This window comes from Podarcis tiliguerta, assembly GCF_965153285.1.
Source record: "Podarcis tiliguerta genome assembly, chromosome: 12".
NCBI lineage: Eukaryota > Metazoa > Chordata > Lepidosauria > Squamata > Lacertidae > Podarcis > Podarcis tiliguerta.
The window spans coordinates 27,990,014-28,017,867 of NC_139545.1; the positions used below are offsets into that span (position 1 = coordinate 27,990,014).

The 27,854-nt window shown below is 44.9% G+C and overlaps 1 protein-coding gene and 2 long non-coding RNA genes across 4 annotated transcripts in view; 2 read left to right on the forward strand and 1 right to left on the reverse strand.

The window, feature by feature from the left end:
• Positions 1–27,854, forward strand: part of LOC310660661 — a 197,679-nt gene that overhangs the window by 30,212 nt on the left and 139,613 nt on the right. The window lies entirely within an intron of this gene.
• TSPAN13 (tetraspanin 13) lies at positions 1,942–18,310 on the reverse strand. Its single transcript, XM_083405530.1, has 6 exons — positions 17,947–18,310; positions 8,561–8,728; positions 7,426–7,506; positions 4,497–4,610; positions 4,025–4,135; positions 1,942–3,337 (listed from the first exon to the last, which is right to left on the reverse strand). The coding sequence occupies exons 1-6, from the start codon at positions 18,007–18,009 to the stop codon at positions 3,263–3,265; spliced, it is 612 nt and encodes a 203-aa protein (XP_083261656.1). The 5' UTR covers positions 18,010–18,310; the 3' UTR covers positions 1,942–3,262.
• On the forward strand, positions 18,212–25,932 carry LOC310660648. Of its 2 annotated transcripts, none has more exons than XR_014503571.1 (3): positions 18,212–18,321; positions 22,682–22,812; positions 24,624–25,932. It is a non-coding gene; the product is annotated as an uncharacterized lncRNA (long non-coding RNA). The 2 variants fall into 2 exon arrangements; XR_014503572.1 differs by lacking the exon at positions 18,212–18,321 and adding an exon at positions 18,330–18,566.

A 27,854-nucleotide genomic window follows, 5' to 3' on the forward strand; every position in this document is an offset into this window, starting at 1 on the left:
CACACAAATGCCTGAATCTTACTTCAACACACCAGCAAAGGGACAGCATCCTTCACTGTACCTCAGCCTAAAAGGCTAGCATTATCATCAGTGCTTTCTTTCAGCCAGAACTTGCCGGAACTGAATTCCGGCACCTCTCAGGTGGGCACCACTGCCATTCTAAGAGAATGAGGTGTTCAAGGTGAGTTCTGGCAAAGTTGTTTAATTAACCAAAGGCCTGGGCAAATATGAATGACTTTGCCTGGTGACCACAAATATGTAACAAAGGTGCCAGGCGAGCCTCCCTGGGGAGAGCATTCCACAAATGGGAGCCACTGCAGAAAATGTATTAATAATAATAATTTGTTATTTCTACCCCAGCCACTCTGGGCGGCTTTCAACAGAACATTAAAAACAGAATAAAACTTCAAACATTAAAAACTTCCTTAAACAGGGCTGTTTTCAGATGTCTTCTAAAAGTCAGATAGTTGTTTATTTCCCTGACATCTGATGGGAGGGCCTTCCACAGGGTGGGCACCACTACCGAGAAGGCCATCTGCCTGGTTCCCTGTAACCTCATTTCTCGCAGTGAGGGAACCGCCAGAAGGCCCTTGGCTGAAAGATGGGGGTGGAGACACTCCTTCAGGTATACTGGGCCGAGGCTGGATCCAAAGATTTTTTTTTAAGAAGCAGCTTAATGATTGCCTCTTTCAGCAGGGCTGGGAAGACTCCCTCACAGAGTGAAGCATTCACCACCCTGCAGAGCCCATTGCCCAGCCCTTCCCGGCTCGCTTTTATTAGCCAGGATGGGCAAGGATTAAGGAGACAGGTGGTTGGTTTCACTTGTCCAAGCAGCCTGTCCACATCCTCGGAGGTAACCGATGGGAACTGATCCCATGCAACTTGACTAGACAGGACTTTAGCACTCTCCCACCCCGGCCCTGCTCCCACGGTGGAGTCCACCTCTTTCCAAATCTGAGCAACTTTGCAAAATCATTGCAGGAGATCTTGGGGCCTTGTCAGGCCCCGATGGCGCAGGTGGTTCCGTTAAATTACGAACCACCTGAAAGAGTCTCCTGCTTACATGCTGCCACCCTCCTTGTGTAGGGGGCACAGGAAGAAGGGTGTCAGATGGCGATGGCAGGGTCCAGAGCCGGTACTTGAAGCATTGTAGTCCTGAGCCCATGTAAGGCTTTAAAGGTCAAAAGCAGCACTTTGAATTGGGGCTGGAAACTAATGGGCAGCCACTGTGGTAGGGCCAGGATTGGCGTAATATGCTCAACCTTTCCTGCCCCAAGTGAGCAACCTGGCCACTGAATTCTGCACCCGCTGAAGTTTCTGGACCATCTTCAGAGGCAGCCCCATGTATAATGTACTGCAGTAATCTAACCTAGAGGTTACCAGTACCTAGACAATTGGTGTTAGGCTATCTCTGTCCAGATGTTCCACCAGCTGAAGCTGATGGAAGGCACTCCACACCACCAAGGCCATCTGAGCCTCAAGCAATGGGTCCAGAAGAAGCCCCCAAGCTGCATGCCCACTCCTTCAGAGGATTTGTCAAAGCTCCTTTTAAAGCTGTTCACGTTGGCGACCATCATGGTATCTTATGCTAGCTTGTGCCAGAGTTTTAAGCGCATGCTTCCATTAAGGCTTTCCACAGTCTGTTCCTTGCAATGAGTTTACCCTGCTGCTCCTGCTTTGCATTTTGTTATTTCCTTGCATCTCGTTTTCGTTCTGGGATTTTGTAAGGCTCCCTACCCCTGAAATAATTCACTCAGATCTTTTACTATTAAAAAAAAGCACAATGCCTAACTTCAAGGTGTGTTCTTTTGTGTGTGTGTTTTTAAGCGATCCACGCACGTCATTTTAGAACGACAGCTTTGACGAGGAAGCACAGTGCTTTCCAGTCCAGTCCTTCACTGGGAGCTCTCAACTACAGTGCATGACACTTGACTCTACCTGTTTTGTTTTTTTAACATACTTCCAAAAAAAGTTTTATTTTTTTATCCATGTGCTACAAAGATACATAACTGTAATGTTCTAGTTCACATTTACGATCAAATATTTTAAATACCGAGTGCGGAAAAAGTATTTTAAATAGCAATGACTGAGCATAATTAGTTAAAGACCAACAGCAGTATCACAATTAACTTACTACACCGATTAAATTTATATGAGAACTCTAGGCATCAAGACTAGTTTTTCTTAGTGTGATAAGCTAACTAAACATTATTCTCTCTTTTAGCCACTTTAAACTACACACAGGTCATTCAAATGCAAGTTATTGGGTAATACAATGAAGTTTCATATCCCTGTCCATCTTCACTTGTCGCATGTTAAAGATAAACTCTATATCAAGGGTAAACAAGCTGGTGCCCTCCTGATCTTGTCAGATTCTACCTTCTACCAGCCCAGTTGGCAGGCCAGGGTGTGAGATGTAATACAGTACATCTGAAGCACACTACATTGGCTACCCTTATGCCACACTTTAAAGTCAATGGAGAATCTATTATGAATTTTAACCATTCTGAATGGCAAGGAGCCATTGCAGTCCAATGTGTTCATGTGTGTGTATACAGAGTTGCAGTGAATTAAGAAGCTCACATACAATCCATTAATGCGGTGAAATGACAAAACAGGGCTCTGGAATGGAATCACTGTGTTTCCATGGCAATTCTGAAATAGACGGACAACACTAACTAATGTACACAGGTTTTCACATTGCCTATGGAAACAAGGGAAGAAGCAGAACACAGGGTTGGAGATGATTTTCTACATCCTGTGACGTCTACGTTATTGGGTGGTGGTTGTGGGTTTTTTTTTAACACCCCATAATACCAAAGTTGGAAACAACAGCATCATAATTTACATCAGGTTTCATAACACAGCTTTGGGCATTCAAAACTGATCTTTCAGAAAGAATTTCTGGCAGACGAAACAGATCAGAAATCTCTCTTCTCCTCTTTGCCCACCGAAGGCAATAGCAAGCAATTGTCAAAGACCAGAATGCAGGGTTGGACAGTGTAACATTAGAAGAGCTCCTACAAAACTCCCCCCCACATTCCTAAAGTATCCAGATTCTGATTAGGGGCACAGGTGACATTCCAAGCCAGCTAATCCAAGGGCAATACAAGAAAAACCAAGATGAGAAGCAGCTGTAGGCAGGCCATCTTATCTCAAGTGCACAAGGCCGAGGCTGATGTGGAAAGCAGCCAACTGGTAGAGAATTCATGGTTAAAAACAGAGGAAAAGAAATATTCAGTCCCCCGAGAAAGTTTCCAGGTCAAAGAAATGCACTAGGATTTGCCCGAGGATCCTTCTGGTTCCTGTATCTGTAGGTGAGCCACACACCCAAGATCTGAAGAAAGGGAGGGGAGGGAGAGAAGAGAGGAAATAAATCATTTGTTGGGGATCATAAAGTTCTCAAGTTCCATATCCTACCACCACCACATTTTACCTAAGTAGCCAAAACATAGTAAACATAGCTGTCCGGGGAGGCCAGGTGGGGGCCAGACCGCCATCTGGTTGTGTTGAAACAGTGAGCAAGGGAGGCAAAACCCTGAGGTTGGCCTGTCTGCATACTTGGGCTGGTGTGTGAAGGGAGCTCCATCTGACTTGGCCACACTCCTCTTGCATGAAAGAGCTCTATGCACACCTACAGTGTAAGTATTCACATAGAGCAGATAATGGTAGATGTCAAGCTTGATGGACCTACTTTGTTTTGTTCTGGTGGTTTGTATTTTGTTTCCACAGGAGTCAAATTCGGGAGTTAAATTGCAGATGGAAGCAGAGAATGAACAATGCCTCAGAAACAGTTCAGATTTTTTAAAATAAAAAAATGCATACCCTTATTATTTCCCAAGTGGTAACTTACTTGACAAACCAATAATCAGTTGAATGATCAACTCAATGACAATTTTGCCACCACAGAAACCCGTAGCAATGATTCAAGAGGAGAGCTTGCAATTATTTTACGTCAGACATTTAGCACTTCTCCCCAAAAACCTTGTTGCTTTTTACAAAGCAAAAGCCGTGTTTTTCTTACCTCCGTGAAACTAAAGAAGAGTCCAATGCCTCCTACAAATCTCAGCACCATCCCAGAGTATTCTTTGATTATTGGTGCACATGGGTGGCATGACTGTAGCTTAACACAGCTCTGTAATGAAGCAAAGATTAAATACACTTAAGATGTCATATATCCCTACGCATCAAGATCGTTTTCCGTAAACAAGGGATACTTCTAATTTATGTCCTTCCCCTCAAAAAAAAAAAAAAAATCCCTAGCGGTGCTGCTAATTTAATGGCCAAAATTCGCAACTACTGTCCCAAGGTTATGAAAGTTATAAAAACACTCCAGGTGTGATTAAACTCCAATAAAATGCAGGTACCTCACATGCAAGGTAAACAAATTATTTCTTTCAAAGACAGGCAACTGTGGATACTTGATAAGAGTTAGCTGTCCAGTACTTCTAAAAACAGGCTTTGGAGTGGAAAATGGAACCGAGTTGTTTACTCACAGCCAAGCATGTGTCCGCTTCACTGACATTATTGAATCCGCAACAGTTTAGATTCCTCTCAATATCCTGCTTGGCGTTGTTTGTGTTGTTCCACCCAACTTCTAGAAGTTTGCTCTAGAATACATAAAGAAGTTATTTAGCAGGTGGGTACCCTTTCTTTGTCAACCATTTGATATGACAGTTCTTATTCCTCAGCATGACTGTATAGTGAGATGTGTCGGCACTATCACCATTGTTCCAGATTGGACATTATATCTGAACTAACCACACAGATGAAATTCATGTTTCCCTGTAGCTTTATGAAGGGCACAGCCATTCACTCATATCTTCACTCATATCTTTTTATGTCTTTGACCACCTGGGACTTAGGGTTGTATTCACCGTAGTGATAAGTTAAAGTCCTCCCTTTGTGGTATACACGTTGCACTGGTGGAACACTGTTGTGCAAAGCAAATTGCAAGCACACTACCAAAGGTTGTCGCACAACAGATTGCACAAAAGAGCTGTTGTGCAACAAGCTTCCACTAGTGCAACTGTTGCACTGGGATTCCTTTGTTGAACAACCTTTAGACTTCTGCCATGTGCTAGTAAATGGGCTATTTTCTTTTCGGACGATTATCTGGCAATTCTTTGCATTACTACTTTCCTTGCTACAGCACACTCATGCTGGTCTTTTCAATGAGCTTTCTATGACAATTGCAAAATCACTTTCCTAAGTCATTGTGGCAAAAACCAGCAGAATAATCAGTGCTATGTGCAGAAGCCATTTCCAACTCTCTATGCAAAAACCCTTAAAGATATTAGGTTAACAGAGTTTCATGTCTTCACAGAAGATATTTAGTTCTCCCAAGTTGTACACATCCCAGTCGCTGTTTGGGGCAGTTAATCTGCAAGTAAGGTAAAGGTAAAGGTACCCCTGCCCATACGGGCCAGTCTTGACAGACTCTAGGGTTGTGTGCTCATCTCACTCTAGAGGCTGGGAGCTGGCGCCGTCCACAGACACTTCCGGGTCACATGGCCAGTGTGACATCGCTGCTCTGGCGAGCCTGCACCAGCGCAGCACACGGAACGCCGTTTACCTTCCCGCTATAAAGCGGTACCTATTTATCTACTTGCACTTTAAGGGTGCTTTCGAACTGCTAGGTGGGCAGGAGCTGGGACCGAAAGACGGGAGCTCACCCCGCCGCGGGGATTCGAACCGCCAACCATACGATCGGCAAGTCCTAGGCACTGTGGTTTTACCCACAGCGCCAGCCGCGTCCCAAGTGGAGGAACCCAAAATTTAGACGTGCAGGGAAGACAAAAATCAGATCCTTCTTCTTGAAGGAGGGTCAGATTGACACGGAAGAATCAGACTGCTTAACTTGATGGCTGGTATGATGGGTGTGAGGCTTGGGCCATACCTAAGTATGTGGCAGTTTTTGAAAATTCCTGGACCCTCTGTAGCTTCCAAGTGGCATGTAGAGCATTCAGCCATCAGTGGTAATGGGTGGAGGAATAAGTGTCAACTGTGACGGTTCATATGTGTGTGAGAGAGGGTGATATATGACAGTGGCTGTGGAGCTCTATAACACCATGTATCTGCCTGCTGGGAAAGGGGGCCATTCTTTTCTTCAGTGACAGATGCAGATGGCCCCTCTCGGGAAGATGGAGGAGGGTTAATGGGCAAGCTTTAAGGCTGGCCTCTTGATGTCCACAACACAAGCACAGGAGGAAGGAAAGACATACAGAGCAAGACAGCAAAGTAGTTAGCTGACCAACCATCATCCCATAACAGCTGTAAGAAACCCAACTACTAGCTCCTGTCTTGGCCCTTACATGGGGCTGGTAACTGATTATACTGTTGGTTAATCTGTACTATACTATACTAAAGGGATACGGATGGCACTGTGGTCTAAACCACTGAGCCTTGGGTTTGCTGATCAGTAGGTTGGCGGTTCGAATCCCCGCGACGGGATGAGCTCCCGTTGCTCAGTCCCAGCTCCTGCCGACCTCACAGTTTGAAAGCAGACCAAAGTGCAAGTAGATAAATAGGTACCACTGTGGCAGGAAGGTAAATGGCATTTCTGTTCTGCTCTGGTTTTGCTAGAAGCAGTTTAGTCGTGCTGGCCACATGACCCAGAAAAACTGTCTGTGGACAAACGCCGGCCCCCTCGGCCAGTAAAACGAGATGAGCGCCACAACCCCAGAGTTGTTCACGACTGGACTTAACTGTCAGGGGTCGTTTACCTTTTTATGCTATACTAAACTATAGTATAGTATAAAGGGCATTGGTAAAGGACCCCTGGATGGTTAAGTTAAGTCAAAGGTAACTATGGGGTTGCGGCACTCATCTCGCTTGCAGGCCGAGGAACCTGGCTTTTGTCCACAGACAGCTTTCCGGGTCATGTGGCCAGCATGACTAAACCACTTCTGGTGCAATGGAATACCGTGACGGAAGCCAGAGCACATGGAAACGCCATTTACCTTCCCATCACAGTGGTACCTATTTATCTACTTGCACTGACGTGCTTTCGAACTGCTAGGTTGGCAGGAGCTGGGACAGAGCAATGGGAGCTCAACCTGTCGCAGGGATTCAAACCGCCGACCTTCTAATCGGCAAGCCCAAGATGCTCAGTGGTTTAGGCCACAGCGCCACCCACTGCCCAGTATCTCAGGCTTATATAATTGAAGCTTGATCTTATCAGTGGACAATAAGTTTTAATGACTGCACTTGCCTACTCTGTAACAAATTTTAAATTTTAAACTGTTTTGATTGCTCTGTATGTTTTGAATTGAATAGTTACAATATTATTTCTAGCAATGACGCATATTCCTGCTCTTGCCCTGTTGCAAGAAACTCTAGGCGCTTCTATATGGAAAAGCAGCACACAGATTTAGCCACGGCTATGAGCAGTTTTAGGCAAAGAAGTCGCAAGCCATCTCTTACCTGCTGTTCCTTGTTCAATGTCAAACAAGCACAGGAGACCGAAAACTGTATAATAAACACTAGCAAGAGAATAATCATATACTGAAGTTATGTAGTTAAGGTCAACAAGATCATGTATATCGTTCATGAAAATGCAATGTTAACTGTATGCACAAAATGGGGTTCTTTAGCCAAGAAACTAGGCTCTCTTGGCTTGGAAGAGATGGAGTCCAATCAAGAAGTAAAGTAAGGTAATCATCACAGACAAGAGGATTTTTTTCTGGTGCCATTAAGGGTGAGAATCAGAAACAAACTACTCTAAACTATTCTCTGTTTTGGTTGATTGACCAGCCTGCCAGTCTGCCTGCCTTGGATCAAGTTGTTCTTTAATCAATCTTGGTTCAATCATTTCTTCATATTACCTCTACTGACAAGTGGCATTCCTAAGCCTCATTACTGGAAGTGCCTTTGCTAAGCCCCCACATGACACAAATGCAATGGAGGGCGGGGTTTATTACCCATCAATCATTTTTAAGCAGAAAAAAGGTCTTTTGTTTCTTATCAAAGAAAGGGCCATAGCCAGTATATGTACATGATAAATCTATTCCAGCTGGGAAGCAGCTAGGTAAGTAATTCAAACAGGGCTTTTAGGCAGCTGGGAAAGGGCAAGAATCCCATGTACAAGAATTCTTCTCTCGCTGGGCTTCTAAGTATGCACCCTACAATCTTGTCTGTGACATAAGCAGTGCTGCCTTCTAGAAGAAAACAGGATTGCTGCAGGAAGCGTAAGGTATATAATTGCTTCAGAAAGCCCAGAAAACAAGCTGGCATTCCTTATCGGTGATCTGTAACTATTTCAAGGAAACCAGTTGTACCACCACTGTCTTGTGATCCATTTATAGGTGGAGAACTGTTTGCTTTATGAAACAGCTTTTTTTGGAAAAAAATAAAAATGTCATAACTGGGTCAAGGGCCAACCATGTGATCAATGTTCCTTGTGCTTTAGGTGTTCCTTGTGCTTTAGGTGACTCTGCGCATTTAGACTGAGGTGCAATGCAAGGAGTCGTTGAGGCAGATGAAGGGGGAAAATAGGGTTACAAATAGCTCCGTGGAAAATGGGTCGTGTGTTAGAAAAACTGCCCAGGTCGAAGGATACGAAGAAGAGCAACACCTGGTGGTGTTTGATGGCGCCGATCAACCCCACCAGAGCAATCAGGAAGAGAAATATCCCCACAGCAATGACTACTCCGACTACCCGAAAGCTGGAGATGAGGCCAAAACCAATGCCCCATGCTGCAATTCCAATCAGCAGCAGGCTCACCAACTGGAAGGAAAGCGAGAGAGAGAGAGAGAAAGGATTACTAGGATTTCCTAAAAAGCAAAAAAGAGAGAAAGATATAAAGATGAAATCCATGCACATTGCAATTAGTCCCATGGAGCTCGCTGAAACTTACTACTAAGTTCAAGGTCTTACCTTTAATATAATTTGGGACCTTAATATTTTGGGACCAGTTTCCCTGCAAGATCACATCACCCCATATATACCCACTCGACTGCTCCACACTGCAGAACAGTGACATGTAATACTCACTCTGCATCTGTACAAAATTGACCTCTGGAACTCCCTGCCTATTGACAGCAGGCAGGCGCCTTCACAGCACTTCTTTGTAGTGCCTGCAAAAAACTTCTCCTTTTTTGCAAGCCTATCCAGATACGTAGAATGATAACAGGTGCTTTAATTTGGATTTTAGCTTGGTGTGGAGTTTGCTTGTTTTTAAAGTGTTTTAAATAGCTGTTTTTAACTGGGTTTGTGTTTTTTTACTGATAATGTCATTGTTTTGTCCTGCTCTAGGGGACAAAACAATCAACTGGTATATAAATTCTATGAAATAAAGAAATAGAATAAAATTATCAAGCCAAGGATTGGCTTGCATAGCTCATGTTGAAAACTTTAAGTGAAAGTTTTGGTGTGTGTGTTTTTAAAGAGAGGAAGAATGGGGGGGGGCACATGGAGGAGCGGTGGATGGAAGGAAAATAGCTTTCATGTCCATTTTCCTTTTATACAAGTTTTGCTTCCATGGAGCTTCCATTATGAACTGCCTTCTACTAGTCCCAAACAACCAGGAAAAGATTGTTACTCCAAGCAAAACAGACTTTTTGCCAGCTGGGATGAGTTCTTTCAAGTCACCAGTGCCTACAAATAGGGAGTTTTTTCTCATGGGCAGGTATCAGTCCTATAACATTCTTGGAAATATTCTACTAGGAGGTCAGACCAGGCCGTTGTGTAATGACCCAGAAGGATGAATAATATGTTGTTGATTTGTTAGGTGCATTTTTTCGACACCCATGAGCAAGTGAAGAGAAGTGCTTTAAATTCACAACAATTAAGTCGCACAGGAAATTAATTGCGATCCTCGGTTGTTCAAACGGCTTGAGAAATCTCACACCACAGAAGCGTAACTGCAGACTGAGCTGCCAACGTGTTATCTTCAGCATTCTCTATATTGCTGACACAGGAGGCAGCGAGATGAAGACTTGACCGAAGAGACGTCATTTGCTGGGAAGAGTGCATTCAATATTGTTAATAGGAAGACAGCTTTTTACTGTCACCAAGCCCTTCTTGTCTGAATTTGATCAAAGCAAGTCTGAAAACCTTGGGGATACAGCTGTTTTTCCTGTTCTGGATGACATTTTGAAGTGGAAGATTAGGTTCAGCTAGGTCAGCTTGGAAGGTCATGTTTTATATGCAGGAAGCTCCTGCCTTTCCTGTGTTTCCGTAAACCACAGTAAGTTTGAGCCACCTAAGTCTCTGCTATAATGTGGGAGAAGTGAAGGCAACATCAGATAGCAGTGAACTGAGAAGGCCAATAATTTATCTTGCAGAAGTATCTGAAGTTTGAAGGTTCACCTAGCAAATGAACAGACTGGACTGCAACATAAATTGCAAGGTTTCAATTTTCAAAGAAGGTTCTTCCCAAACCAGTAATGCTTTCCTCCAGTACTCTAAACTGGGAAGTCTGCTAATACAATTCACAAAAACAGGAACCAACAACTTTCGAAAGAAGCCAGAATCCAATAGTTCCTGTTGTATTTTTCCATTGATCATCAGGGCCATCTTGTGAAGTAGCTTGACTCATACACGCACCTTCTAAGTTATAGGAGTTATTACAAGGGCCTTTGGTGTAGCTCACACATCTTCTACGAGATATGCCAAGCAGGTTGAGATGTTGGTTGACTGCACAAGTATTGCTAACTGCTTATTGTTTGGCATATCAAAATATCCCATGAAGTCAAAAATCTTTTATGAAGGGAGGGGCCTACATTTATCATGGTGTTACCAAATAAAGGAATGAGGGCTTCTTGCTCTATACTCCATTAGGAGCCTAAATATACACACGTGAACAGCAGTCACATTTTTTACATTCACCTATCACATCGCCTTTGAAAGCTCCCAGTGATTTCCGCGCAAGAATTAATTCTTTTAAAGCAAAATTGGTAAAACAGTCCTCAAGCTTCCAAAATAAAAGCCAAGAAGAACTGTTCAGTCTCTTGAGTAACATGCTCACCGCTTGATAACAAAATTGGAGATTTGGTGATTCTTACAGAGCATTCCCATGCATATTTGATGCTGCAAAAAACCCCACTGAATTCAAGGGTGGCTTACTCTCAAGTAAATGGGTACTGTGTTCAACAACACACTCCCAAGCATAGGACCACAGCCTAAATAAGCAACAAATACTTATTGGAAACATGTTTCTTGCAATATAAGCTAGCAAAATCTGAAATCTGCAACAGTCTGAAGCAGTGGCAGGGAACTGAGGAGCTGGAGGCTGAATGGGACCCTCAGAAGTCTCCTCAGGCCACAAATCCCCCTTGCTGTGCTTCACACCCTGTGTTTTCCCCTCTGACTGAAATGTGAACCAAAACACTAATGATTTCTTGCTTTCCTGGACAGAGAGGGATGTGAGAATGTGCGTAGAAACTAGTCTACCGTATAAAGGTAACATTTACATTGGTTTCTCGGCACATTTTTGCCTCTGGCATTCACTGACATGTGGTCCTTGAAAGGTTGCCAAGAAGGAAATGTGGCCTTCTGGCTGAAAACTATTCTCCGTCCCCACTCTAAAAATTTCCCTAAACCACTTATCCAGTTGTGCAAGCCAGTCACGAATGTGCCCCTACCCGCTTTGCCTAAAGGAAGGAATGGTTTAGCTCAGTGTCCAAACTTTTTTCAAAGAGGGCCAGATTTGATGAAGTGAAGGGCCGTGGGGGCAAGATTAGGGCCCCAAAACAGACTTTGGACATGCCTAGTTTAGCTCAATCCATTATTGATGCCAAATGTTCCACCTGTCCATGGGCAGGAGCAGCTATTATGTTACAGCACAACAGAAGCTTCCTCAAGGAAACTAGCGGTCTATGCCATGTTCCACTCAAACTGAGGCTGCAGGTGCAGCAACTACATCAGAAAGGCTTGACCCTGACCCTTATGGAAAAACTTACTTGCCAGCTGAGGGGAAGAATCCAAGGAGAGAAAAAAATGTTTGTGTGCGTTCATGTACAACGGTTAGTTTAATTTATTATGTTTTGGGGAAAGAGCATGATTAGGACTTCCTTCATCAACTCATGTGGGGCTTTACGCAGAGATATTATAGGAGGACTGAGTTAATTTTCTTCTTTTTACATTTGGCTGGTTGAGTACTTCTATGATGGCTCCCCAATTGTTTCAGTTAGTGTCTATTTTTGTATGTGTTGTGGCCTCTACATTTGTGAAACATTTTCTGTCAGCTACATGTTTTTCTCTTACATTTGCTGTAACCAAATAGGTGTATATAAGCTCTGAGTTTTGTTTCTTCGTTTGTTTTTCTTTGATATATAAAGTCATAATAAACGGTTCTTTCTTTTTTAAAGGGTTTGACTCTCAGCAGTAAAGCCAACCCAAGTCGGGTGTTAAGGAACCAGAACTAGAAATTAGGTACAAGCACCCAAAGCAGCTGTCCAGAGCATCCATGTTCCAAAGGGCACCAATGAAGCAGGGAGTTCTCCATGAGGTGCATTCTGGGGTGCCTTGAAAAGGATACAACTCATACTCAGCCAATTCAGATACAAAGCTCACAAGATTACCACAGAAATTAGAGAGGTCCCTATTTCAGGTCAGGCTCTTTATCCATGTAGCCTTGCATTACAGACTCTGAGACCCTGGAGAACATCTGCTAGTGCAGGCACCCCCAAACTCGGTCCTCCAGATGTTTTGGGACTACAACTCCCATCATCCCTAGCCAGTGTGGTGTAGTGGTTAAGAGTGGTAGACTCGTATTCTGGGGAACTGGGTTTGCTTCCCTGCTCCTCCACATGCAGCTGCTGGGTGACCTTGGGCTAGTCACACTTCTCTGAAGTCTCTCTGCCCCACTCACCTCACAGAGTGTTTGTTGTGGGGGAGGAAGGGAAAGGAGAATGTTAGCCACTTTGAGACTCCTTCAGGTAGTGATAAAGCAGGATATCAAATCCAAACTCCTCCTCTTCTTCTAACAGGACCAGTGGCCAGGGATGATGGGAACTGTAGTCCCAAAACATCTGGAAGGCCAAGTTTGGGGATGCGTGTGCTAGTGATTCCTTCCCATCACCTGATTCCCCCATCCCACTCCAGCCATTTTCAGCACGCAAAGAATGGTCCTCCACCCATTGAACGATGGCTCCTTACATACAGTCTGTCTATATGAGCCTAACCTGGTGCTGTGAAGGTAAAACACTACTTATATACGATTATTCTGCCATACAAGCCTGTTTACTCCATAAGAGCTGTTGAGCAGACTAGTTTTTGTTGTTTTTGAAGCACAACTGCAGGGAGGGGAGTGACATTTTTAGGTCAGAGGGCCACAATCCCCCATGAAAACCTTCTGGGGGAGTTGGAGCGGCAGGTGGGGAACCTGCCAGTGTGGCAGGCAGGGCCAGAAGCAAAAGTAGGCTGGGTGAAAAGTAAACAGGGGCAGAGCAAAGGATGTGACTCACTCTTGGACGGAAAGCTACATTCCGCCCATGCAAAAGTCAGGAGCTTCTAGATACGCATCGCAGTTCAAGGACACATTCCAGCCAGGCAAAAGCACTTGAGGGTTTATGAGGAGCGTGGTCTGGGAGGAGGCAAGGCCTAGAGAGTCCCAAGGGCCAGTTTCAAAGGCTTGGAGGGGTCCTTCGGTCAAAGATTCCCCACCCCTGCACAACTGGACACAGCAGAGGGCTTTCTCTATGCCCCTGCCAAGATAGCGGGACCCCCTCAGGAGTGTATTCCTGCAGACATTTAACATGCCCTGTTAAGATCTTTTCAAGGGATGGATACCACCCACCCCATCCTGTTTCTAGGCAGACAGGTACAGCAGATAACAAAGTTATTGCTCTTCCGTTGTTTAATTGTAGTAGTGTTTTATTTTTCTCCCAGCATTTCAACATAGAATCCTAGAATTGTAAGGGACCCTGAGGATCATCAAGTCCAACCCCCTGCAATGCAGGAATATGCAGCTGCCCCACACGGGGATCGAACCTGCAACCTTGGAGTTACCAGCACCACGCTCTAACCAACAGAGCTGCTCCAGCACAACCTGATATTACATTTACATTTTTGCAGCCCACCCTGAGTGCTATAAAGAATGCCGCGATTCTTCTAGTAATTAATTTCAAAAACTACTCAAGCGTCCGGATTTTTAACCAGTATCAAATTTTAACTTCAGATGGCTGCAGTAATCCCTTGGAAATCCCTAAATAGCTCTCCGGAGTCCAGCATTATTCAAACACCTTGTTTACCAGTCTCCTTGATCTTGTTCCCCTGCCTACTCCAGTTCCCTGCTCCAAGTACATAAAGGCAGGTAATCAAACTGAGCTGACAGGTGTAACTTATGCGTCCCGTAATTAAATGCCTAGCAGATGACGAATGGCCAGACCCGGAGATGTTCCACACATTACGGGGCAAGGTATGCACCTTTGCCATGGTTACATCCTTGCCCACAGTGTCCAAATCACACACATGTATCTGTGATGTTTTCACATGTTTGTGTCAGGATGTAGTGTACGGTGTGGCTTTTGACATTTTACGAAGAACGTCCTTGGAAGGGATACACCCCTGGCTGACACAACATGGTCAGCTTTTTCTTTTTCTAATAGCACAGGTAAGATCCTGCTCCATTGTATCCACCCCAGGCTTTCCTCTACTCCTCCAGTCAGCCAGTCAGTCAGCATCTCATACCACTTTAAGGCAGCCTTTCTCAACCTTGGGTCCACAGATGGTGTTGGCCATCATCCCTGACCATTGGGTCTTGCTAGCTAGGGGGCATCTGGGGACTCAATGTTGAGAAAGACTGCTCTAAAGTCTCACTGGCATATTTTTAGTTGACTGTCTCCTCTGTCTTCCATTTTGGCTTCCCCCCACCCTGAGGGGGAAAAAGTCCACCAGTTACATTAAAATCTTGGATATGTCCGTTAATGTCTATGGAGAACTCTCTGTTCTGTCCCCGGGGACATTTTTCAGTGTGGACCAAGGAAAGACCTATGCAAATATTCTTTCTACATATCTTTTTTGCCTCCTTTCTTTCTCACCACTTCATTCTATTCCCCCTCCAACTCAGTTGTCAGTATGCTTCCTCTCAGACTCTCAGGATTATGCACTGCCTTAACTTTTCTGATTCCTTTCAGCTTTCCCTTTTTAGTTTGGTTCCTTTTGGATTTTCCTTTTAGTTCTTTTCCTTTAAAGTTTGTCTTTTTTTCTTTTTAAAGCTAGGGGTAACTCTCTCTTGACCATGACTGATGCTGGTAAGTGTACACATGGGAAGACTTGAAGCAGTATTATTCTCTAGGGTAACAATACTTGAGCTTGTTTTTTGGGGATGCAATTCAGAAAGTGATGTTACTGCATTGCAGGACTAATATTGTTTCCCAAATGTAACCATCATAATTTACTGGGCCATCTTTACTCAGGGGTGCAATGGAACAAAAGTCTCCTTCCCCCTCCCCGTTGCTCTGTTACTCCGTAGCGTCAAATATTCCCGACAAGTCAGGAAACAAAAGCGTTTTTTTCCAATTCGTCATTGTTACAGGTGAGCAATGCCCCCCCAAAAAGCTTAACTTTGAGTTCGCCCCCCTAAAAAAAGGGTCAACACTTTGGCTTCCCCCCTCCCCAAAAAAGCTCAATAAAAGTTAATTTGCGGGTGGCAAAACTAAATTTGGGGGCGCTGGGCGGATCTTTGCACCCTGGTGGCGCATTTGCTAAAGATGGCCCTGATTATTTGAGGGGGGGAGCAACTGCTGTAAGAAGTGGGCACAGGGATCCACCAATTCTGTTTGTGGAAGTGTCTGTGGAATGTGAGATTACTCTAAGGTAGCTCATATGAAGTCTATCTACTCCAGAAGAATGTCTTCCACAGCAGTCAACCAATGGACTTCTCTAAGTCCACAAGCAGGTCATGAGGGCAACTGCCCACTCCCTAGCAACTAGTATTCAGACTCAATCTAATCTCTTAACCTGGAGGTGGGATATATATTGATCCTGACTTGCGGCCACTGACCGCCTATGGAGAGAATTTGCCCAACTCCCTTTTAAAGTCATTTAAGCTATGTATGATCCAGTGTCACATTTTGCAACAGCAATTTCTGTAGATTAACTGTTTAAACATGTTTCACTTCCAGGCGGATATCACGTTGTACAGTATTTTATCCTGTTCTATTTTGATATGGTCTGTGCCCTAATTCCAGTGCTTTTGGGTGGGAGTGGGGGGCGTAATCAGGGGTAAGTAGTACCAGCACTTTTTTCTTCAAATGTTAAAAGTATGGCACTTGCTGTAACAACTTTGTGGTAAGTACCAGCACCATTTTTTCCTAGAAAATAATAATGACTGATTAATTCTATTCAATCCTAAATTACCGTTGTACTATAGCAGTCCTCAATGTTTTGGGGGCTGGAGACATATTTGGAAGCTTAAGGAACTTCCACTGGCAGCTCAAAATATCCATTTCACAGAAGAAACAGTGTCTGAGGTGGCGGTTGTGCCCATGGGCACCGTCTTGGAGACCCCAGAACTATATGAAGTAACAGCAAAGACTGTAATGCATTTTGTAAACTAAAGTAATTCTGGCCCACTTAAGCGCCATAGGTTCCTACTTCTGGCTCAGTTAGCCAGAAGTAGCTTCCACTGATTTCAATGGAGCTTACTTTCAAATACAACTGCACTTAGGGATCCATACCAGCAGTTTTGTTTTTAAGAAAGCAAACAAAAGTTTTGTCCAACCTACAGTCCCAGTCAAAACACAGAGATACAGGGCATCTTAAATAGATTAAAGAGTTCACTGCTGCCACATCAGGGAAACAAAGAATAAAAGCTGTGATCACATGGCTTATAGGCAAGCTTCCTAAACAAAAGCACAACGCTTAAACTTAGGAGGAAATTACTTCTCTTTATATGTTTTAAAGTGAAAGGGATTGAATACGAAAAATAGGTTCAAGAGATTAATAAAGCCTGTGGCATTCAAAAAAATATATCAATGTATATTATATCAAATATATCAAAATATATCAGAAACGTAAGAGACCATTTTCCATAGTATTGATATGTTACTATTTTGAAACAACAAAACAAAGGGGGGAAAGCAAGGCAGGCATCACAGTCCTAAGCATGTCTACTCAGTTCCATCCAGTTCAGTGAAATTTACTCCCAGGTAAGTGCTAGAAAGGATTGCAGCTAACATCCTGCAGTACCTTGGAAACTAGGGAGTTTATAAGGTTCATGGGGCAGAATTGACTTCCTCACCTGGCAGGTGTAGTAAATATGGCATGTAAAGGATAAGAGCTAAGGGGGAAAGGTAGATGTCAAGTTTACCTGCTGCCTGGCCCAGTTCTTTTTTTGAATATAAGGCTACGTCATGGAAGATTTTCCAGCTCAATATGGCCCACAGCACCCCTTTTGCCATTTTCTCCTGGCAGGTGTCTGCTTGTTCCTGGAAACAGATGCCTAGCAGGCAGAAGCTCAACAAGTGAAGCTTCCCCCACGGTTGGGAGGGGGAGACACCACGCTGAATTATTACTGCCTGCTCTGCAGTCGTGTTAAAAGCATAGGGGCAAGGTGGGCAAGCTCGATGGGGAAAATTTCAGCGCCACCCAAAAAAACCAAGCGAGGAGCTCGCTTCCGGAAAAGGGACCCCCCCCCCCCAAAAAAAAACCAGGCTTGTGGCCACGCAGCCCTTTACACCGGCGTCAAGGCGGAGAAAGGGAGCGGATTGCAAGCTGGCCCCTTCCTCCGCCTCGCCCCAACAGGTGCAGCCGGCGCGCCTAAGGGGCCGGGCGGCTTTTCAGGGGCCGTTGGCTACCCGGTTTCCCAGGCCAACTCTGGAGGCTCCGCTTGGCGACCGCCCAGGCCTCAAAGGTGGCCCTTTCCCGACCCACCGGAGAAAGGGAGAGGTGGGGCCGATTGCCTCCGGGCGGCGAGGGAAAAGAGGCGCGCCAGGCTCCCCGCGTGGGCCAGGGAGGCGCGCCCCGCCCGGCTCCCCCCGACGTGCGCCTCCACTCACCGTATAGAGCAGGTTGAGGGCGCACAGGCAGTTCTTGGAGCAGGAGAAGCCGCCGCAAACCATCGCGCCTCTGCGCTTGTGGCCGCCGCTACTGCGGCGATCGCCTGCCGATCGAGTAGATTTCAATAGCTGGGGGTGTGGGGTGTGGATCTACTCTACCCCACCCCCTCTTTGGCTGGCTGAGGAGCGGTCCTCAGCTGCCGGAGGATCGCACGCTCCTGGCAGAAAGGATCAGACGCGGCGAGGGCGGCAGAGAAGCCCCTGTTTCCCAGCTAGCTGGAAGAAGCGGCGGCTGCACCAGCTATGGGAAGCTCGAGGGGGCCGGGCCAGGAGCAGCAGCCGCGCGCGCCCATTGGCTGGCCGGAGGAGACAAAGGTAAAAATATGCAAATAGGCGCCCGGCCCGCTGACCCGGCGGGGGCCGAGATCCGGGAAGGGAGGGGCGCCTCGATCGTGGCTGCGCGCGAGGAAATGGGAGAGCCAGAGGCGCCCCGAAAGCCAAACAGGCGCACGCCCATTTCTGGTTGCTCCAGGAAAGGAGGGAGCAGCTAAGAGCACCGGCGTCAAAAAGAGCTTTGCGCCATTTTCTGCGGGTTCGTGGGTTTCCAGTGATCCACCACGGTGGGTAGCCAACGTAGTGCCCTCCAGGTGGTGGTGGGTTCCAGGTCCAATAGTCAGTGGGGATGGGAAGTGGAATCCAATAACATCTGGACCGCACCAGGTTGGCTACTCCAGTCGTTTGCCTACCATCTGTTCTAATCAATCACCTTTGGTTGTGTGCAGTCTACTCAATCAATCAGTCAGCCTTCAGGAAATCGTATGGGTCTCTGTGTTCTTTCGGGAGGAATAGGGGCATCCCAATAGTTATCTGGACCATTGTTTAAAGTATGTTGGAGGATGAATCGTTGTATTTTGAAACTGTTCTTATTTTTTTATATGCCAGGTTCCTTGCCACCCTGAGACTGAAGGCAGCATCAACATCATCAGAATAAAATTTTGGTTATGGTGCAATGCTATGGGTTTTTTGGGGTGGGGGTGGTAAACCTCTTAGACTTAGAAGTTTGATTACAATCAGGCAGCTTATAAATGTAGGGGAAATATGTGTGTTTACTCAGAAGTAAGTCCTACTGTGCTCAATGCAGTCTACAATCTAGTAATGGTGTTTAGGATTTAAATCTTTGTAACAACCTGTCTTGGGTTATCTTAGCCAAGACAGCACCCTTAACAAACTACAGCTCCCAGAATTCTTTGAGGGAAGCCATAACTATTTGGTGTCATAGCTCTATAAATGTATATTATGCATATGGCCAAAGTGAGCACTACTGGGCTTTCAGTCTCTGTATTAACCAACTCCCAGAGTTCCACTTCTGCCATATATTTGACAACCTTTATGAACTCTGTACTCCATTATGCAGTTGGTCAATATAACATGAACGGTCATGAGTATCTGCACACTCGAGGTGTTTTATTTCAGTGAATTGCCCAGCTAGCTAGGGTGAAAAGATAAAGGCCTGTGTCAATATTTGGAGTGGCAAGTCCACAGTTTAAAGAGCAAGCTGACACAGATGCTACGTCATGCACAAGTCACATTTCATGCAGCAAAGTCAAAAGGAGGGAAAATGCACTAGGTAGAAAGATGCAAGTAGGCTGCCCAGCTGCAAAGGATAGAACTGGTTTGAGAAGCATTATGGATGAAACATGTATGTGGGTGAAAGGACAAAAGCCAGGGATACCTGGCTTACTAATATAGTACATGTGAAAAGGATCGAGGGGTCTTGGTGGACCACAAGCTTCACATGAGTCAACAGTGCGATGCAGCAGCAGCAAAAAAAGAAAGAAAGAAAAAGCTAATGCTATTCTAGGCTACATCAACAAAAGTATAGTGTTCAGATCAAGGGAAGTCATTGTACCACTCTATTCTGCCTTGGTCAGACCACATCTGGAATACTGTTTCCAGTTCTGAGTACCACAATTTAAAAAGGATGTTGACAAGCTGGAGTGTGTGCAAAGCAGGCCAACCAAGATGATCGAGGGTCTGGAAACTAAGCCTGATGAGGAACAGTTGAAGGAGCTGGGTGTGTTTAGTTTGGAAAAGAGGAGACTGGGGGGAGATATGGTAGCACCACTTATTACCACCAATTAATAATGTGGCAGATCCACTAACTGCCCTCAATTAAATATAGTGCACCCACCTTACAGTATACCAATTAAACACATTTCTACAATTTACCACAGATTATCTAGTGGAGGAATTGTGTGAGGGAAAACTTAATAATTTAGACTCTAAAGAAAAGCTTTATTAAACAAAAAAAAAGTTTATTAAATGAAGTGAGTCAAGAAATGCATTCTTTCAGGCAGACGTTAACTTATTTACTTTAAGTAACTATGAGATGACTCAGTCTTAAACACAATACTATAGGAACAACTCTTTGTAAACTTCAGTTACAAAAAAATCAGGTGTTAACACTTCAGGTGGTAAATATCCAGGTTTCCAGTATAGTTGGTAAAATGCTTGACTCCATTTCTGTCACTTAGATATTACAATTAAATACTTTTGACACCATCCCGCTTCCTTTATAGCTTAATACTTTGGTTCACTTCTCCTCTGTTACCCACTCTTTTAACAATCCTACACCTGAGGTATTTTCAGACCCAGGGGATCACCTCACCCCTTGGGCTAGGAGTCTTCAGTACCTAGAAAAACTCTTCCCTCCTGGCTATACTGGCACCCAGGTAGCCCTCACAAGATCTACCTTTCCTGGTTCACTCACAGCCTTCCCAGGACACTCTTGTCTCTATACCTTTCCCAGACCCTCAACCAGGTCTCTCTATCCAAGCTGCAACGCTCTGTCCTCTCGCTATGGATAATCTCCTCAGTGTGTAAGTTGAACTTCACTCAGAACCAGTTATCCTTATCTCATTCCCTAATTCCCAACTCCAATCAAACCATATTTCTTAACCTGAACCTTTGCCCCTTCTCAAAACCAAACCCCTGTCTAATCTTCTCCCTCAGAAACTGCTCCTTTTATTCTCCCCCCCCCCCAAACTGACTCTGTAGCCAGTCCATGAGAGGCTCTAGCACACTGGTGGAATTTCAGAGGAACTGCATCACCAGACTCTGCTGTCCGTCACAAAGCTGTCTTCAAATATCTAAAAGGCTGGAAGATGGAGCAAGCTTGTTTTCTCCTGCTCTGGGGGGTAGGACTCAAACCAAGTAACCAGAGAGGAGATTCTGACTAAACATTGGGAAGAACTTTTCTGACAGTGACAGCTGCTGTGACAAGAGGTGGTGGACTCTCCTTCCTTGGAGGTTTCTAAGCAGAGGTTAGATCATATATGACCTAGTTGCAGAGGGTTGGACTAGATGACCCACAACGTCCATTTCAACTATACAATTCTATTATTCCTCTTGTTGAGAGCCAGAGTAGGTAGCAGTTGTGCACATGATCCACACTGGGCTCCTGGCGTGCCTGTTTGATGTGACATTCTGCACTGGTTTACGCATGTGAGATGCTCTCTTTTTTTTTAATTGGTCCATTATTCTGAGCTCAATAAAACAATGTAGGAATGCATGCAAGGAACTGCCATCCTGTAAGCATGAAGCTGTTCACTGGGATCAGTGCATTTTCTGAAACGGGACTGCAGTGTTTAATCCTTTATCCGCATGGACGTGCAAATTTGAGTTTTAAGGTAGTTTATAAAAAAAAGATCTGCTGTCTAGACAAATTGACACAACTTCATAGCCTTTCCTGCAACTCCGATACTTTACACAAGCAGATGATTTGGTGGAGCCAGCAGAAAAGCAGAGATCAAATAACCAGAGTCATGTTCCCTTTGTCATAGCTCTGAATTTTTCAGCATCGCCTTCCACTGTCCTGGTCCCTTTCCATCATGCATTATTAAGAGGGGATCCCCTCCCCCAACTGACTGGCAGTCTTTTTCTCACCTGGGGGGGGGGAAGCAAGCAAGAATTGGGGAGAATTAGGAGCAAGCAACCAAAAATAACATTTGCAGCATCACATTTTCACAGGCACAAATAACTTTTTTGTGGGTGAAGACAGTTTCACTCTGCAGACTGCAAAGTTTAGTAAGCGAAGTAATCACAGCTGGAGGTGAACTTTGTACTGTGAGTCCAAATATATTTTACCCAGTTTGTTTAATCTGATGGAAGTCACATTTCCCCCCAAGACTCAAACAAGTTGCTGGGGAAATGCTACCCCTTCCTTCGTGAAACCCAGCCTTACATACTTATTTACCTGGAAGTAACTCTCATTGAACTCAGTGGAGCTTAACTCTGAGCAGAAATGGGCAGGATTGCAGTGCAGAATTAGTGATTGTTATAAAAAGCCACATGCGTGTATGTGTGCAAGATTCAGATTTTGGCAGGCAACTGCACATACTGATGGACAGCAATCAACAGACAAATGGACAAGATAAACCTGGTTCACCCAAACCCACTGAATATACTTGTAGCTGCACATAATATTTTTGCACACCTGCAAAAGTGATGCAAAACCTATGGTGCAAATATTCTAAGAAAGATGGTGCTATGTGTCAGATGCAGTGCATGTGTCTTCTTCCCAAGGTTGATATTTTATGCATAGCACAGTTCTTTTGCACTCGCGTAATATTGCTGCTGCAAGCAGACTTGCAGTGTCTTCATTCTTGCTTGCTTGCTTTGTTTTGAGTCTCCTTTATCCCTGCTCCGTCTCACGCACAGTCCTTGTTTCTTTCAGGCCCCTTTGTTGTCTTTCAATGGCATCGCTGGCAAGTGGACAATATATCTAAGCAGCGGGAATCATCGCTTCCATGGGAAAGGGCAGCAACTTTCCCCTGGTGACCCCATGGCTTCTCTGGCTATCCATGAGTGAACTGAGCAGACGATGGATGCTGTTAGAGTATTGGGGTTCAGGACTCAATAACCTGTAGGTTCCGCCTAGACGGCCCATGAGAACCAGTTGTCAGTCAAACAGGACATTTTTGCATGTCCTCCAACATTTTTCCAATAAAAATAGGGACATTCTAAATAATAATAATAATAATAATAAAAAAAAAAAAAATACCCCACCCATCTGACTGGGTTGCCCCAGGGACTCTGAACAACAAACATATATAAAAGCATAATAAAACTTTTTTTTAAAACTTCCCAATACAGGGCTGCCTTCGGATGTCTTTTAAAGTATAGTTACGTCTTGGTTTGGGGTTCACATAACTCCAGATGCTCCAACATTTCTCTGATGAAAATAGGGACGTATAGTAGAGGGTGAAATACCCATGAAAGTGCTTATTCTTTTCCTCTACGCAGTAACAGCGGCCAGAATAATTTATGCCCAAAGGTGGAAGGACAAAAATAGTCCCACAAAAGGAGACTGGCAGAATAAGCTAATAGAATGCGCTGAGCTAGCAATGCTGACTGCAAAGATAAGAAATGGAGATGAGTTGGATATAAAAGAAGAGTGGGAATGCTTTGGCGAATATTTAAAGAAACATAACAATCAGATAAGCTTCCAAGTGGGGTTAGATATATGAGCAGCAGTTAAAAATAAGCAAAAGAGGGGTGGTAATTGAGGTGATGCAGCTCAACAAGGACTAAATAAGACCCCCACAGAGGGATGTGTGGGGGAGCCAAAGAGTGTAAGATAAACAATGACAATTGTATAATTGATATACTAAGATATGTAAAATGCATAAATGAAAGTGTGTGTGTGTGTGTAAATAGGGACATACTAAGGACGCGGGTGGCGCTGTGGGTTAAACAACAGAGCCTAGGACTTGCCGATCAGAAGGTTGGCGGTTCGAATCCCTGCAACGGGGAGAGCTCCCGTTGCTCGGTCCCTGCTCCTGCCAGCCTAGCAGTTTGAAAGTACCTCAAAGTGCAAGTAGATAAATAGGTACCGCTCTGGCGGGAAGGTAAACAGCGTTTCCGTGTGCTGCTCTGGTTCACCAGAAGCAGCTTAGTCATGCTGGCCACATGACCTGGAAGCTGTACACTGGCTCCCTCGGCCAATAAAGCGAGATGAGCGCCGTAACCCCAGAGTCGGTCACAACAGGACCTAATGGTCGGGGGTCCCTTTACCTTTACCTTTAAGGAATTTGGACCTTCTGGATTCAGATACCTGACGGCTTCTGTAAATCCTGGACTGTCCCTGGAAAATAGGGACACTTGGAAGGTCTGTTTTCTTAAACACAACATTGTAGCCAGCAAGTAGTTGAAGGTAGCACAGCAAATATGAGAACAGCACACGCTTTTATACACTTCCAAGCAAAGGGGCAGTTAGGCCTTTTATGGCTGTGCTTCCTTCCACTATAATCATAAGGTGTAGCAGCTTTCTTATCTTTCCTTCCTTCCTTTGTCCTTAACAGTTCTAGCAATAGCTCCTGCATACCTGTTTTTCCATCCTTCTCTTGCAGTGACAACCTTCACATTCCAACCTTCACTTGCTCAACCTTGCTCACCCACATTTCAACCTTTAATGTTCTCATTTCTGTATATTTTTCCCCTCCAGCAACACAAGGCAGTGTTGCAGACTTTCTCTTTTTCTTTCCATGGGCAGGGCAGTTGACCATGATCGAAAGGGATTCATCCATCCTATGACCATTTGGGACCCTGCTATTTCTGATGGTTTTCAGTTGTGTGGATTTCTTGTTCAGTTTACCTTACCTTCTCTCGCTAGGCAGCTGTGTAACCCAACAGAAGGCAACCCAACGTGGCCCATGAAATATGTGCTGAGGCCTCTTCAAACCTGGAGCTGGTCTGGCATTTGCTCATTGTCCAACCGGGTGCAGAGCTTTGGTTTGCTGGTTTATGGTGACTTTTGAAGTGGAACCTAATACAAAAGGTTGACGTGACTGCAGCTTTGGGGCTTTTACATATTTAGGGGGTGAAGATTGTGTATATATGAGTATTTCCAGAGTTTTAAGGTCAGTATAAGGATGAACAAATCTGTCAGTTCAGCGTCTCATTTTTCCCATCTTAAATTCATGGCTCCTCATTTCTGTAGCAAGGAGAAATTAAAATTTTACATCACTGTAAAATTTACCAGCATCTTAGTACAAATTTCTCCCAATTTTGGCACACATTTTGACAAATATACACAATTTTTGGTTAGCATTTTCCCCTAATATAATGCCTTTTTGTGTGTTTGTTTCACTAATATGTGCATTTTTAGCATGCTTTCCCCTAATATATCCATTTTTGCACACGTTATTTGGCGGGAGAATAGCATCACAACATTCTGAGAATTGCAAAATGTGAAGCACAGTTGCGCTTCAGTCAAGTATCAGTTGCAAACAAAATCAGATTTCAACCCCATCCCTGGCGAGTCTCATTTTCTTATTTTTGTACCTATTATTTTTAACATTAGGCTAAACTCCTGTCAGCTTGTCAATACTAGGGAGCCTATTCAGCTGGAAGCGAACTGTCGCAGCTCGCCTTGCAGGTGACAAATCCCCCAGCACAGCACCAGATAAGGCAGATTGCGACCTGACTTCCCAATCTGAGCCTCTCTGGTTGGTGACAGGCTGACATCACCCAGCAATACGGCAGCAGCTGATGGGAAAGCGGAAAAAACGAGACCCGCTCACTGTTAAATAAAACATCACCAGTTGAAAATGAAGGTCTGCTTAATGAGCTCGAAGGAGCTGGAGAAGCATTTAGCAGCCCAGAAGGCCTCCTGCTGTTCTGCCATATGGTTTCAAAAGGCACATATCCTCTCATATCTCCGCGCCTGCTCCGAGAAACGTAGCTGTCTAAAAGAACCAGAAGTGTGAAAGAATCCTATTTTAACCCATCAAGCAGCTTGGCGTGGCCTACAAAGTTCTCCCCTCCTGCTTGCTTTTATCTTCACAACGACCCTGTGAGGTAGTGCAGGCTGAGAGAGAATTAACTGGCCCAAAGCCACCCAGTGGGCTTCGTGGCTAAACAAAACATTTGAACTCTGCTCTCTTCACTTCCATTCTCCCCTTATCATCTGTTTCAGCAGTGGTTCCCAGATGGAGACCTGTTAATTTATTGTCACATTAATTTTGGAAGCACGCATAGAATCATAGCTGGAACCAAGTACCGTTTTGACTTTACCCCTCTCAGAACACCCTTACATCCTGGTCGTTGCGTACCATCGTTATTGAACAGAATTAAAGGATATTCAGGATTATCGGAGTTGCTTTCTATTTCTCTCCCCTCTTCCATTTTCTTTTTTGTCTGATGCTGCTTAAAGAGCAACCCTAGGCACAAGTGTAAAGCAAGCCAGAGCAACTTAAGCCATGGTAAATTTATGCCAGATCAAATCTCCATTTGGCAGCTTGGCTGCAGTGGCGTAGCAAGGTCAGGTGGTACCCGGTGTGGAAAATTTCTTGTCCCCCCTCCCCCATTAAAATCTAGTTGGACTCCCAAGAGACTGCGATCCACTTACAGTATAAAAATACTGGCTGTGATCTCCCCATTGTCATTGCCAGGAGTTGTTGAACTTCTTTTAGGGAAGGATTGACCAAAGTTCTTGAGCTTTTTTTAGGGGAGGGTTGGCCAAAGTTCGTATCGTATCGTAAAACCTTTATTGGCATCACATACAACACCCAAAACAAAGCAATACAGAATTACCACTTCCCCAGTGGCACAAAACATTTGCTAAAAGAAAGGAGGCAGAGTAGTCTATCGTTATCTCTCAGTCTCCAGGGAGATCAGACATCTGCAGTGTATTTTGATGACAAAAAACCAAATAGAGATATTTAGCCACTAACTTGGGGAGCTCCTGATCGTTCCCCAGTAATAGAAAATGTTGGCCAACGTTGTTGAGCTATTTTTAGGGGAGGGTTGGCCAAAGTTGTTGAGCTTTTTGGGGGGGTGACAGGGTTTGGGTCCTGACTTGAGGGAGCTTCTGCTTCTCCCCTCCCCTCCACCCTCCTCTTGTTTGCTAGCCAGCCTCCTTCCTGTCATTTCCCTGTCTGCCTGCATGCCCACTGCAGCAGCCCGGGAGAGCGGGATACTGTCAAAACGAACGAAGAAGGCCGCCGGCAGAGCAGTGCAACTCACCCCCTTCCCCTGACGGCTCGGGGTAGGTGGGAGTTGCGGGCAGGTGGCGCACCGAATGTCACCCCCCTCCATGATGACACCTGGTGCGGTCCGCCCCTACCCTGTCCCCCCCTGATTGGCTGTTGTTGCTGCTGCTCCGCCTAACCCTGGCCGGGGGGGGGGGGAGCCTTTACAGGAGTGTTCTGTGCTGGATTGCTGTGTCATGTATCCAAACTAAATGGGTTTAAGACCCCACCCCAGGACTGTCCCTTCTGAGGGATTTACACTGGCTGTCCTGTTTGTGGGTTTTCCGCAAGCATCTGAAAGGCTTGTCTTCTTTACGTCCTTATTCTAAACTTCTCGTCCTAGCAGGTCTTGCCATAGGATTACCCCCACAGATTGTTAAGAGCAGGGCTTTCCCCCCAAGGGGAACTCCCAGGAACTCAGTTCTAGCACCTCTCAGGTGGGTGCCATTGCCATTCCAAGAGAAAGAGGGAGGTGTTCATGGTGAGTTCCGGCACCTCTTTTTCCAGAGAAATAGCACTGGTTAAGAGGAAAGCATTTTAATGAAACGCCGACCAAATTGAATGCTTTGGATGAAAAGCAGCACATAAATGTGGTAGATAATTAAGAGGAGAATAAATAAATATCTGACTTCATTTTAACTTGATAGTGAGAGCCCAACCACTGAATGACAACTGTGCTCTTTGTTTGGTTCAGATGACTTGAAAGATAAATTGAATCTGCATGCAACACCCAGTAAGTCACACTAGAGGGCACAAAGAGTCTACTGTATGTCTAGAATACTGCCTGACTAGCTTCCAGCAAGGGAAAGACTTTCCCATGCAATAAATAAACGAGCAGGTTTCACAAAGTTGCTGTTTCCAACTGCAGGGTTTAGA

What these genes read in the sequence shown, in the direction of transcription:
- TSPAN13 (XM_083405530.1), bottom strand. Translation starts at nt 18,009, where the DNA reads ATGGTTTGCGGCGGCTTCTCCTGCTCCAAGAACTGCCTGTGCGCCCTC. An exon ending in CCCTCAACCTGCTCTATACG is followed by an intron (nt 8,729 to 17,946) that starts GTGAGTGGAGGC and finishes CTTTCCTTCCAG; the next exon opens with TTGGTGAGCCTGCTGCTGAT. An exon ending in ACCAGGTGTTGCTCTTCTTC is followed by an intron (nt 7,507 to 8,560) that starts GTATCCTTCGAC and finishes ACATAACTTCAG; the next exon opens with TATATGATTATTCTCTTGCT.